This window comes from Apteryx mantelli, chromosome 1, assembly GCF_036417845.1.
Source record: "Apteryx mantelli isolate bAptMan1 chromosome 1, bAptMan1.hap1, whole genome shotgun sequence".
Taxonomy (NCBI): domain Eukaryota; kingdom Metazoa; phylum Chordata; class Aves; order Apterygiformes; family Apterygidae; genus Apteryx; species Apteryx mantelli.
In genome coordinates this window covers 58,683,865-58,695,903 of record NC_089978.1, presented here as the reverse complement: position 1 = coordinate 58,695,903, position 12,039 = coordinate 58,683,865, and the positions used below count along the sequence as shown (strand labels likewise).

Genomic DNA, 12,039 nt, shown 5'->3' with positions numbered 1-12,039 from the left:
GTTACGGTCAAAGCAGTTTTTAAAGACACAGATAGTGGGCAGGTAAAGGAGCAAAACAGGACTTTTGGTAGAAATTTGTAAGTAAGTGAAACTATTCCATTGTGTTCAGTGTTGCCATTTCCTTCTGTCTAGACAGGTCCATTCAGCCAGGAAAATGTAAAGTTCGTTTCACTACCAAAAAAAAAGATATTTCAAAAGTAATTTTGGAGTGGGGAAGAGAAGAAAAGACTAAAACTGTGTTGCTGCTGCCTCTGGGAATGGCTGTCTCTTTCCTGGGAAGACCAAACGTCACAGACAAGCCTCCTCCTTTTGGCTCGGCTGCTTGTGTGCTTCCTCCTTAGCCTGTCTTGGTCCAAAGGAACTGGGCTAATTTTGAAACTCTTTACACTAAGGGTGCCTAAAATTAGCTAGGAAGAGATCGGAAAAGCAGCTCAGGTGGTGGGTCTGAGAGGGCCACTGACACTGAGCTAAGTGCAGTGTTTTGGGTAGCCTCAGGTGCACCTCAAAAAGCATATATGTCTGTGTCTTAAAGGTATATATAGCAGTAGGTGCTGTAAAGGCACCCTAGGGACAACATTCCCAAGTACTTGGTGCTTGAACTCCTATTATTATGGTCTATAGGTATCTAACAGCTTTTCTAGCAGCTTATCAGCTTTGATCTTTGCTGTGGATTAAACATGATAGAAATGTGGATGTGCTGGGACTGCATTACAGACAGGCAGGTTAGCTGGAGGTTTCAGACAGATGGGAGGCAAATGGCTTAAGACAGAGTATGAAGCAATAGTTTTCTCAAATAATTAAATCTTGCTTCTCATATATCCTGTTTTCTAGTCTTATTATTGGAATATCAGGGGAGTTGCTTTGTAGGGTTCTGAGTCTTGCTGCCAGCTGGTTTTAGTGAAGTTAGGGTGGGGAGTCTGCTGGTAACGAATACCTCCGTAACCTACCAAAGAGGTGCAGGCAGGTAAGGCGCTTTGTTTGAAACGGTGCTTTGAATAGCTCTTTGGTGTCTGATGTTCTTGCACCTGATTTCAATTACTGGGAAAGTATCTTTGAAGCAATTGGTGTTCTTCAGATTGGATTCTTGATCAAAAAGGAATCCTAATAATGACTGATTATTTGGAAGGGGCGAAGCAGATGTGCGTCACCTAAAAAGGCTAAATGTTTTTGAGAAATTAAGTATTTTGGTTACAGGAAAATGTGTAGCACATTTTGTGTATTATTTTACTTGTGCTACAAAATTGTACTTTTTTTTTTTTGTAGCAGGCTATAGAGTTCTGCACCTTTGAGTTATTTCGGTTTGGATCTCTGCAGTAATGTTCAGACTGCATATTTCCAGATATGTTTTGTGGGATATTTTTATAATCAAATACTATTTTCTACTGATTAACTTATTTATTAACCTCTAAAAATATTTTATATTCATTGTTACTGCTTTTCATAACATGTGCTAAACTTCTTTAATATAATCCAGAAATCTATGATTTTACAGACCTATTAACAAGGGAAATCTTATATTAATTTGTAAAGGGATATTAACTCCGATCTACAAAGGCAGAAGGCACAGTTTGCAGTGTTACTAAGAACTTATAATTTAAAATTATAGCTTGGTTTGTTGTCTTCTGTGATGAATCTCATTCAAAAAATAATTCTTTTAATTGGTGGAACCTTGTCCTGACTTTCATTTAGCCCCAAGGTAGAGTTTTCTGTTCTAATGTTACACCTATGCTCATAATACGAGGGAGAGGGAGAGAGCAAAGGGAAGATTACAAGATGTGTTGTTTAGTTTTAATAACTTGCTATGTTGGTATTTTCCCATTTTTAATCACTTCTGAGAAAGTAAAGATGGTGTTTTTTATGGCACTTTTTTCCCCTCATAGTCCTTCCCTAGACTTTTTTTGTATGTTCATCTTCAAGATTTTCTTCAGAATATTAACCCAACCAACATGTTAGATAAGGTTCTTGAACTATAGCCCAGATATTCTCAGGCAAAATCTGTAATGTGCCTTCAGCTTTTGTTCCGATATAATATTTGTGGATTGAGTCTTCTAAACATAGGTGTAACGTGCTATAGAAGCAGTGATAATTTGAGACTGTTTTTCATTTTTTAGGCACTTCGTCTCAGTAATACAGCTATGGCAAAAACTACCACTGGTCAAATAGTAAATCTCCTGTCAAATGATGTGAACAAATTTGATCAGGTAAGAAGTATTGCAGATCTTGCTGAAGGGTCTGAAGCTGAAAAAGTTATAGGATTTGAGTTATGAATATTTTATTCACAGCTGGTGATAAAAGTGTCTTTTATGAATATTTTTCCTAGTTGTTTCTCAAACATCATAGGAATAGAAATAGTGTCTTGAAATATGGGAGGAAAACATACTTTTTTCCCCTTAAATATTTTCCTGCTGTTTTCATAATTTCAGAGATATGTTGGTGCATGTAGATATGCCAAAATCAATATGGTGATTTGGTCACTTTCTGGAGCATAGGTACTTCCATTTAGCCCCTTAAGTTTAGGTCTCTGAATCTGGTGCAGATTCTCCCTGAATCTTCTGACTGAATGTCTCATTACTTGCTGCAGGCAGAGGTGCTGCTTCAACTTTGCATTTTTAGGGTTTTATTTTTAGCTAAGGCTGAAAGCTAATTTTTGTTTCTTAACTGTTTGCCTAGGTAACAATTTTCTTGCACTTCTTGTGGGCTGGACCAATTCAAGCTGTAGCAGTAACAGTACTTCTCTGGATGGAAATAGGCCCATCGTGCCTTGCAGGAATGGCAGTTCTCATTATTCTTCTTCCTGTACAGACCTGCATTGGGAGGCTTTTTTCTTCTCTAAGGTGAGGTTGCATGTACTGGGTTGTAGGTGTTCTGTCCTGGGTTTGACAGTGGGTGTCCAGGATTGGCTGAGGACTGGATTGAGTCAGAGTACTGCTCTGAGATTGACTTCTGTGTGGTGAGGTTTTTTGCTTTGTCTTTTGTTTTTGCCAGTGTTTTTTGTAGTCACTAATGTCATATTTCTGAATTCCTACTTAGGGACTTGAATCAGTGGTCTGTCTTCAAGTGATGCTGAAAATCTCTGATGCCTGATGGCAGTTCTGTACCTTGAAGAGTTGGGCTATTTCTGTAGCTGCCTTGCTGTAGATTTAGGTGCAGAATTTTACAGCTCCTTGAACTTTGCCTTCCTGCACCGTTGCTGCAGGTGCCTTCCTGCACTGACATGTAGGGAGAAGTTATTGCAAAGGCAATACTACCAGTCCCATCATAAGTTTAACTTATGGGCATATTACAGAAGTTTCAGCAGAAAGCTCTGAAAATTTTGTGTTCGGAGATCTTGCTGCCTCCCCTCCTAGACAAAGATCATGAGAGGAAAAAGGGGAAAGAATTGAGAGAGAAGGGAAAAAAAAAATTATGATGGTGGTTCTGATGACTCCGTTGACATTTCTAACTGTGAGGTTCTAGGTTGTGTAAATATGAAATGAATCTGCAGTAGTTTTCCATTATCAAACAAATCTAATTTGTTCTTCTCTGACTTCTTCCTGAAAAATCATTTACTTCAAATGACAATATTAACTACAACATTTTGACTTCCTAACTTTCCTTTTCTTGTATAACTAATAACGTTCTACTTACATCAAGAATTTATAAATGACTCTTCTCTCTTAATGAAAATATTTTTGTGTTATTAAAGTTCCTTTACTATGTACTTGTATACTTAGTAGTGTTATTCATCTTTGTTGCGTTTTTCTATTCAGGGTGAACAGAATGCATCCTTCTAGTTGTTTGGATAGGAAAAACTCTTTTTAGTGAGTTACTTTTTCTTTCAAGTTGTATTTTATTGAGACTGGCATTGCTGTTGCCTGGCTAGATATGAAAAGAGATCTGAGAATTACAAAGTCAGAACAGCTCATGGACTTCCTCCTCTGTTTATAACCACTGTGATAGTCTTCAGCTATTATGCTCATGTAGTATTTCTTAAATAATTAGTCATTCAGTGTCCTCTGCCAAATTCTTAGTTTTATATGATAAAAGGTGTTTTTAGAACACTTCATTATTTTCTTACATGCTCATTTTTACTGCCTAAGTATAATGTATGCATATGTAATAAACTATATCACTGTTGTTTTGTTGGGGTTTTAATAGTAACGGTTAGAATACTTAGCACTTGAATCGTGCTTTATCCATGGTGTTCAAAGTGCTCTTCCAAAGTGGTAAGCATTGTTATACCCATTTTACAGATGGGAAACTTGAGGTACAAAGAGATTAAGGGACTATGGTCAGACAACAGGGTGAGAAAAATTTCTTGGAAATTACACATTTAAAAAGTTTGTCAGTGGCCCTATAATATTCTGTTTTTTCCCCCCAGCCATTAACAGTCACTAGTTTGGATGCAATGCAAGGAAAAGAATTTCTTAACCAGAAAAACTTTTGCCTGCATACATGTGCACAGATCTTTGTATTTGTAGCCCAATGAATGCAAAGAGTTAATGGAAAAATTAAAATAGATTCCAGCCCTGTAATGATGTTTGTGTTCACATGGCAGTTGCTGGGAATCTGCATGGGTTTAAGGAAATCGGCCTATGAAGAAGTAATTTAAGGATTAAAGCTTTTGCTAAAATCCAGGCATGCTCAGTGTGGCAGCTAATTTGTGCTATTATTCAGCATTATACTTGTGGCCCAGTTTTGTAAGCACATATATGCACGTCCGTTTATGATGCAGACACTTCCATTAGCTTCAGTGCTGTAGGAGCTTGCAGAAATGGACTCAATATTACATGGAATAGTATACACCATATTACTGAGTATTGCTTTTATCTGCACAAGTACTAAAAGTTGTACAAAATACACATGCTATATGATATTTTAGAAATAGTTTAATTATCAAGCTGAAGACCATGTTATATATATTCATAAGAGCTTGGCCCTTTACAGTTGCATGGCAAAGCACTGAATATTCTCATTTAAAGCACTTTCTAATCTGTAAGTTAGATTTTTTTAAAAGAAAAAATAGCTTTATGTGGAACTGTTGGGTTAAACATAATCAGAACTCACTGAATATGCCTTATGAAAGCAGAAAGGAATTTGACAACTTATAAAATGGTTAGAGGACTTCTTGGACATTTGAAAGAGTCTTGAGGAAACCTTCAGGTCCTTCACTGTTGTGCACTTAAGCATGCTCTGTGCCCATGTGCGTTCCAATTATCCTGATCTGTGCTTACTCTTTTTAAAACTTGGGGATCGACTTCCACTGCTGCAAATTGGTATCAGTGCATTTGAAGCCTGCATACTTCACACCACTATATAACCACTGAGATGGCTCAGTGGCTATCTGATGGTCCAATGGCTTCTGGTATGTATGTACAAAATAAGATTTTGCAACATAGAGGAGTGTAACTAAAAAAAACCCCAAACTCTTGAACATTTTAAAGCAATTTGTAAGAGGATGGTTATTTTGCTGTGATAAACTAATTTTTAAATTTTCTTGCTGAAATGTTACTCTGAGAACTGTTGCTTTTTTCATCTACAGCATTTAAAAAGAGAAATACTTCCATTATTTTTTTTTTCCAACCTACTATTATCTGGAGACCAACTATGTAGATTAGGTCTGAAAGGTGACTTTCAAAAGATTGCAGGTGAAAATTATTATTTGCTGCAGAGACATGAACAGCATATTCTAAATTTCTAAATTTTGTCTCTTGCAGTGGTGGTGCATGTATATGGGAGAGAAAGGAGGAGCTCTCAAATTCTTTGAGGACTTTTCTTTTTGAAAAAAAGAACTTAGCAAAGATAATCTTGTTCCATGCCAATAAGGTTGGTTTAGGCTAAGCTATCTTCAGTCTTACAAAGAAGCCTTGATTACATTAGGGCCACTTTCCTATGTTTCTTCTATCACTTTTCATGTATAAATATTTCGTAATATGTTGCTTCAGTCGTCCTGACGTTTCTGGAATACTGGTGTTGAGGAGTCAGTTTAAAATGCCAGGCGGTTGCCTGAAATTCTTTCTATGTAAGTGCTTTGAACATGGCTATTACTTCCAGAGCACCAGAGAAATTTTAGAGGACAGGTTGAACTGAGAAGACGCAGCAAGCCTTTTTGAAAAACATTTTGTTATTTTTTTTATATGGTTTCTAAACCTAACTTTCATTGGCTTTATATAAAATTATATAATTTAGGAAAAAAAAGATACAATTTATCAAAATAAGGCCTACTATAGGCCACTCTTTATATGCTAAGTATGTTTGTATGCAGGAATGAATTCAGAGTTGCAGTGTGCATGGTTTTGGTTTTACATGGCTTCTAACTTTCAATGATTTTTTTTCCTAAATAAAATTGTAACTTGATTGTTTAGTTATACACACACACACGCACGTGTTTTCCAATTTATTCATCATTGCAAATGTGGGACCAAAATAGTTTTGTTGTTTTTTTTTAATTTGGTGTTAATTACAAATTCTTGTAACATTTTATAGAATAATAAGCAAATTTATTTTCTATTATAATTTCTTTTTTCTTTTTGAATAAAGGGTATGTATGTATGTGTGTGTATACACACATGAACACACACACATGCACGTGCGCATACACACAGATTTGAATAACAGCTGGTCTTAATGTGAGAACTGATTAGTGATGAAAAAATGTCTTGCTTGTAATCCCTGTTCTGAGAAAGTAGGAATGTTGATTAGCTATTAAAAGCCTAAAAATCAATACAGTCTTCCACTGGTCAAAAAACCTGAGTTTATACTTTGATCGTTAACAGCTCTTAATGCATATTTTTGCCTGGAACTGCTCACAGAACAATTAAAGGCCATTTGTTTATTTAGTAAAACAAAAACATATCTAGATTTACTTTCTTAAATTGTAGCTGATGCACTAGTGTTGAGTAATCTTTGCCTCAAATAGAGTTAGCCTTAACAAGACATAAACAGAGGCCAGTTTCTTTGACACCGTCAAAATGGCCTTTTGAGAGAGGTTGTTATTTTGGCATTTCAAAACCTGCTTTTTAAAATACTTTCCTAATTTTTGTTTAATTCTAAATTTAATATTTGGATGTGTATTTTTTAATTGAAGTACTTCATTTTTTGTACATAAATATGTTGTTTAAGGAACACCATGTGTTTGTGCACACTGAAATAATAATTTTAAACATTGAATTAACTGTCAGTTCCCTGAGAATACACAATACTGTGAATACAGACATACCAAATCTTTCTGCTGTGTGTCAGCTGTAAGAGACTGTTTTAGGAAAAAGCTTTAATGCAATTACAGTTCTATGAATCTTCTTTTCAAGTAAAAGTAAAAATATCATTAAAATGAGTATATTATATGAAAATAAATAGTCTGTCTTCTTTTGAGAGTCTGAGAATTTTTATTTTCTGCTAATTACAGAAGCAAGACAGCTGCCTTTACAGATGTCAGGATTAGGACCATGAATGAAGTCATAAGTGGTATGAAGATAATAAAGATGTATGCTTGGGAAAAATCATTTGCAGAACTTGTGAATGGTTTAAGAAGGTAATCCTGTAAAGATACATCTTGTTACATGATATATATCTATTTCCATTTTTACAAGTCAATAAATACCTTATTTTGTGCTTTGAAGAGCTTTTTACTTGAACCTCTGTGTGGCTTTTTTTTATAACTATAAGAAAAGGGAAGGAATGAAAATTTATCTTAAGGAAGCAGAATGAGAACAACCCCTTTGATATTTATAAATTCTATTGCTTTGTGTAATAGAGTATTTCTATGTAAGAGAGTTTATGTAAATTCTTATTTTTTTTTATGTTTCCTATCATGGAAGTTTTTCTTCTGACATATTTATGGAATCTGACTTTGTCCTAAATGATAGCATCCTCAGATAGTATTTTAATTGCCTTTCTGTCCCCTTTGAAATATTCTCCAAACCACCTGGAAAGGGTGGAGGGGAGAAAGGCTGCAGCTCAGAAATTCTCCAGCTGTATATGTGCAAGGCCAACTGAGTTTGGTATCATTTTAGAAGTCTGTCAGCATCTGATTAAAACTTGCTGTTAAATCTGTTTTTCAGGCACTGTTTATTCTTTTACTTGACAGTATGAGAGTGTTCAGTGTTAAAGGGTAACTGTAGGAGTTCTGATGTATATTTCCCATCACTTAATTTTCATGTTATGTCCATTACTTGCCTAAGAGAAGGAGGTTGTCATCCTACTGTGGCTTCTCTGACTTTTTTCCCCACTCACTTAATCCTTTCCTTTTTCTAAATAGAGGGTCTTGTGCTAGTTGAATGTTCTTCATTGATTAGAGGCTTCATCTCTTGCATGGAGCCAGAATTTCTTTGTTGATAGCTTCCTCAGTGAGAGTATTCACATCACTAAACCTTAGATTTCTAGGTTAAATATCTCATTAAGTTTAGAGGCTTCCTATTTAATGGTGGAAAGAAAGAAGCTCTTCCAAAAGGCATCCTGAATCCTGCTACTTTTTATCGACAGCACTGTGGAAACCTGTAGTTAAGTCTTAAATTGAGCCATCATTACCCAGTATTTACACAGTGACACTTGACAGTCATTAAGAAGACATCTGAACTCCTCTATTCTTTTTCCTGTGGTTGTCCATATTAGTTTCCTTTGATTTAAATCTGTGCTGTAAGATAGTGTAGTCTTAAGGCTAAGACACAATTTTTCTGATATTTATGGAGAGTAGTACAAAGGACTTGCTGATTATCCGCAGATAGTGAGGGATTATTAAGGATTATTAGAGGGTGGGAAAAGGGTTTCATCCAGGATTGTAGAAGTATTTGAATTGGACCCAATTCAAATAGTTTATCTACAAATGTTCTTTCAAAGTACTTTGGAGGAGATCAGAGATTGGGAGCCCTTAAGCTGAAAAAATAACTCTTTGAAACTCTTTGAAAGTCTGTCAATTCAGCCAATTTGGCAAGTATAGTTGGAAAGTTGCTTAACTAGTTTTCCAGTAGTGCATCCTGCATCCTTCTCCCCATAAGTGAGGACTTAATATATTTCAAGTGGTATAATCATAGCTTGAATTTATAATCTTAGTATATAGTTCCAAGTGGAAGGGAAATCAAGATGATCGAAATTTTCCCTGAGATTTACCAGAATATTTGGAAAGAGAAATTAGGAATTGTTTTAGTAGAATTTATTCTAAATTAATTCAAGCAGATAAAATTAGAATGTGTGTGGAAGGAGCAAGTTATTATGGCTCTCCTGATAAAGAAAAACTATTATTTTAATAACAAATTAAGCCTGATGGCAGCCACACTATAGATGCACTGTAGGTGCAGCAACATTTCTAGGATCTGATTTGATGAGTCATTTAGAAGTGGAAACTGAGATTTAGCTGGAGTGGAAATTAAAAACACATGCATCAGCAGCTTTTCAGTTGCTAGATGGAGACTTGTGTGTCTGTGCAATTTATCAATTACAATTTAGATAGCGTAGTGGCCAGCAGAACAATTGGTCACAGACCAGTGTTTTCTGAATTATGAACCAGAATTCCTAGAGCAAAGGGAGCCAGGAGCAGGGTCCAAATGTAGGAGGAGGAAGGAATTAGAATGAGATCAGAGGAAATATTGCAAATATTACGATGCAGCTTGAGGAACAGCAGCTGAATTAACAGTGGATTACTTGGGCCAAGGGTGGACTCTATCTTTTGGAAGTTGCACTAGTTTTTCAGCTGTGGATGTACTGATCTTGGCAAGAGTTTTGTGACTGAACTCAACTGAATTTTGATACTGGAAGGGTTAGGAGCTTCTGGATGCTTTGCTTTTATGCAAAAATTTTTTTCCTCTTTGCTCTTGTAGACAACCCAGCTTTTGATTTTGATAAAAGCGTGCAAAAAAAAAAAAAAAAAAGCCCCCAAAATAAAAGCTTCAGGAAAAAAGAACAACCTTAAATACCTTCCTCAACTTCTAAGCCTCTCTTTTCTCTTTCATTATTTACACATTAGTACACTTCTTCCCAAATGAGTTGGGGTGGTAGAAAGGGAGGAGAAAGGATATAGAAGTAAAATCCTGAGTGGGGTTTCCTCATCCTATTGTTGAGGGCAACTGTGATAAGAGATTGATGTGAATATTTATATTTTGCATTTTTAGGAAGGAGATTGCCATGGTTATGAAAAGCTCCTACCTTCGAGGACTGAACTTAGCCTCTTTCTTTGTGGCAAGCAAAATAACAGTGTTCATGACTTTCATGGCATATGTACTGCTTGGCAATGTTATCTCGGCAAGTCGGGTGTTTGTTGCAGTGTCGCTGTATGGTGCAGTAAGACTGACAGTAACTCTCTTCTTCCCTGCGGCTGTTGAGAGAGTATCCGAGGCAGTGGTTAGCATACGACGAATCAAGGTATGGTTACTGATTTTTTGAATGGTTTATGGATTTGTTATCTTAATCTAATAATGCTTCAGTGTCACCAATAAAAGCAGCTTCATTTTAGTTTTGCAGAATTTGGGATTTTTAATGAAATAATCTACCTCCAAAATTAAACATGCTGCTGCGTAAAGTATGTGGAAAAGTAAGAAATAAACTGCAGGGCAACTGGTGGGGTGAAATGTGGGAGGAAAGTGTGTGTATAAAGAGCTCTTATAGACATTTTTGAGATAAGAAAAATGTGCAGATACACAGATATGTTGTGTTTGGCAGTTGTGAGCCTGGAAATAAGGAAGACACAAAAAAGCAGATGGGAGACATAGGGGACACACTCCATGTGCGCTGCGCTGCCCTGTCAAATGTGAAGGACAGGCATGGGCCCTAGCTAGTGTATGAACTTCTTTCAATACTGGAATGAAGACTCTACAAATTCAGTAAGAATGAATATCACTCATGCTGCTATTGTAGCAGAGGGGCTTTATTTTGTTTGTTTTTGTTGTGTTTAGTGTGATGTTTTGAATAAAATAAGTACACAAACTATGTTTCCTGTATGTATCAGCACTTTAGTGTAAACTACAAGAGCAAAAGACTTAAGTGCAATTTTTTTTTTTAATTTAAAACTTAAAAAAAAAAAAAAATCCCAAATTGCCAGGCTATGGAAATATACAGTTAAAGCATGTCAGCCATTCTAGACCTTAATTGTGTGAAAAATCAGGTTAATCTAGTCTGGAACCAGAAAAACAGAAGTGCCTTTCATGTAATCATATGGCTGTGTCACTATGTAATTTGTTGATGAAAGTAGCTAAAATCTCCTGTTAAAGTTTCACATGCCTGAGTAAAATAAATCAGTTTTCTTGCTGATAAATTTGCTAATTGTACTAAGCCCACACATAAACTACATATTAAACAGGTAATCTTTGCCCTTCGAAGAAGGGTTTGTTAAAAGTTGATGCAAGTAGAGTTAGCAAATGTTAATGTGTGAAAATCGCAACAACAGCTATATTGTAGGCAGTAACATATATTACTACTGCTTAAACTAAACTGTGGGAGGGGAGAAGAATGCTTGGGATACTGGGTATTGTGCGCTGTCTGTTCTGTCCTCTCATATACCCTGTGTTCAGCTCCAGGGCAATGCTGTTTGAAGGGATCTTTCAAGCTGTGCAGGTGGAGATATGCTTTGGCTGAGAAAGGTGCCTTAGGAAGAGCAGAAAAACAGTTGAGCAGAGACAGTGATGATCTGTTCCTTTTTTTCCTGTCCCAATTTCCAGTGTATCCTAGGGTGCATCCACTGTATTCCACCATATTACAAGATTTTGCTTCTAACAGCCTGCTCCAATTCCCCTGTCACTATGATTCCTAAGGATGGTTATTAGAAACCAGCTCCAAAATTCATTGGAATAGGTAAAGAACTCTACTAATGAAGCTGTAGCGTTCTTGGTGCAGTCATCTACCTTTACCCTTAATTTTCCGAACTGCAAAATGGGTCAAGGTTAGACATTCTACTATTGGATGACAGGGTGTTGCCTGACTGAAGACATGTGATTGAAATGTAGAGAAATGTAAAGGAATTGCAGAAAGAGAGTAGGAGATATGGAAAAACTGATTAAGACTATGTCTAGGTATATTTGGGCAAAACTGAATATAATATTTTTTGCAAAGAAGGTGCCTTTCCATAGGCTTTAT

At 36.1% G+C, this 12,039-nt stretch overlaps 1 protein-coding gene across 1 annotated transcript in view; it reads left to right on the top strand.

The window, feature by feature from the left end:
• Positions 1–12,039, top strand: part of ABCC4 (ATP binding cassette subfamily C member 4 (PEL blood group)) — a 152,095-nt gene that overhangs the window by 20,876 nt on the left and 119,180 nt on the right. Inside the window, exons 5-8 of the mRNA XM_067293393.1 lie at positions 2,112–2,201; positions 2,671–2,834; positions 7,385–7,510; positions 10,083–10,332. Coding sequence (XP_067149494.1) covers positions 2,112–2,201; positions 2,671–2,834; positions 7,385–7,510; positions 10,083–10,332 — 630 coding nt within the window. The remainder of the gene's footprint in view (positions 1–2,111; positions 2,202–2,670; positions 2,835–7,384; positions 7,511–10,082; positions 10,333–12,039) is intronic.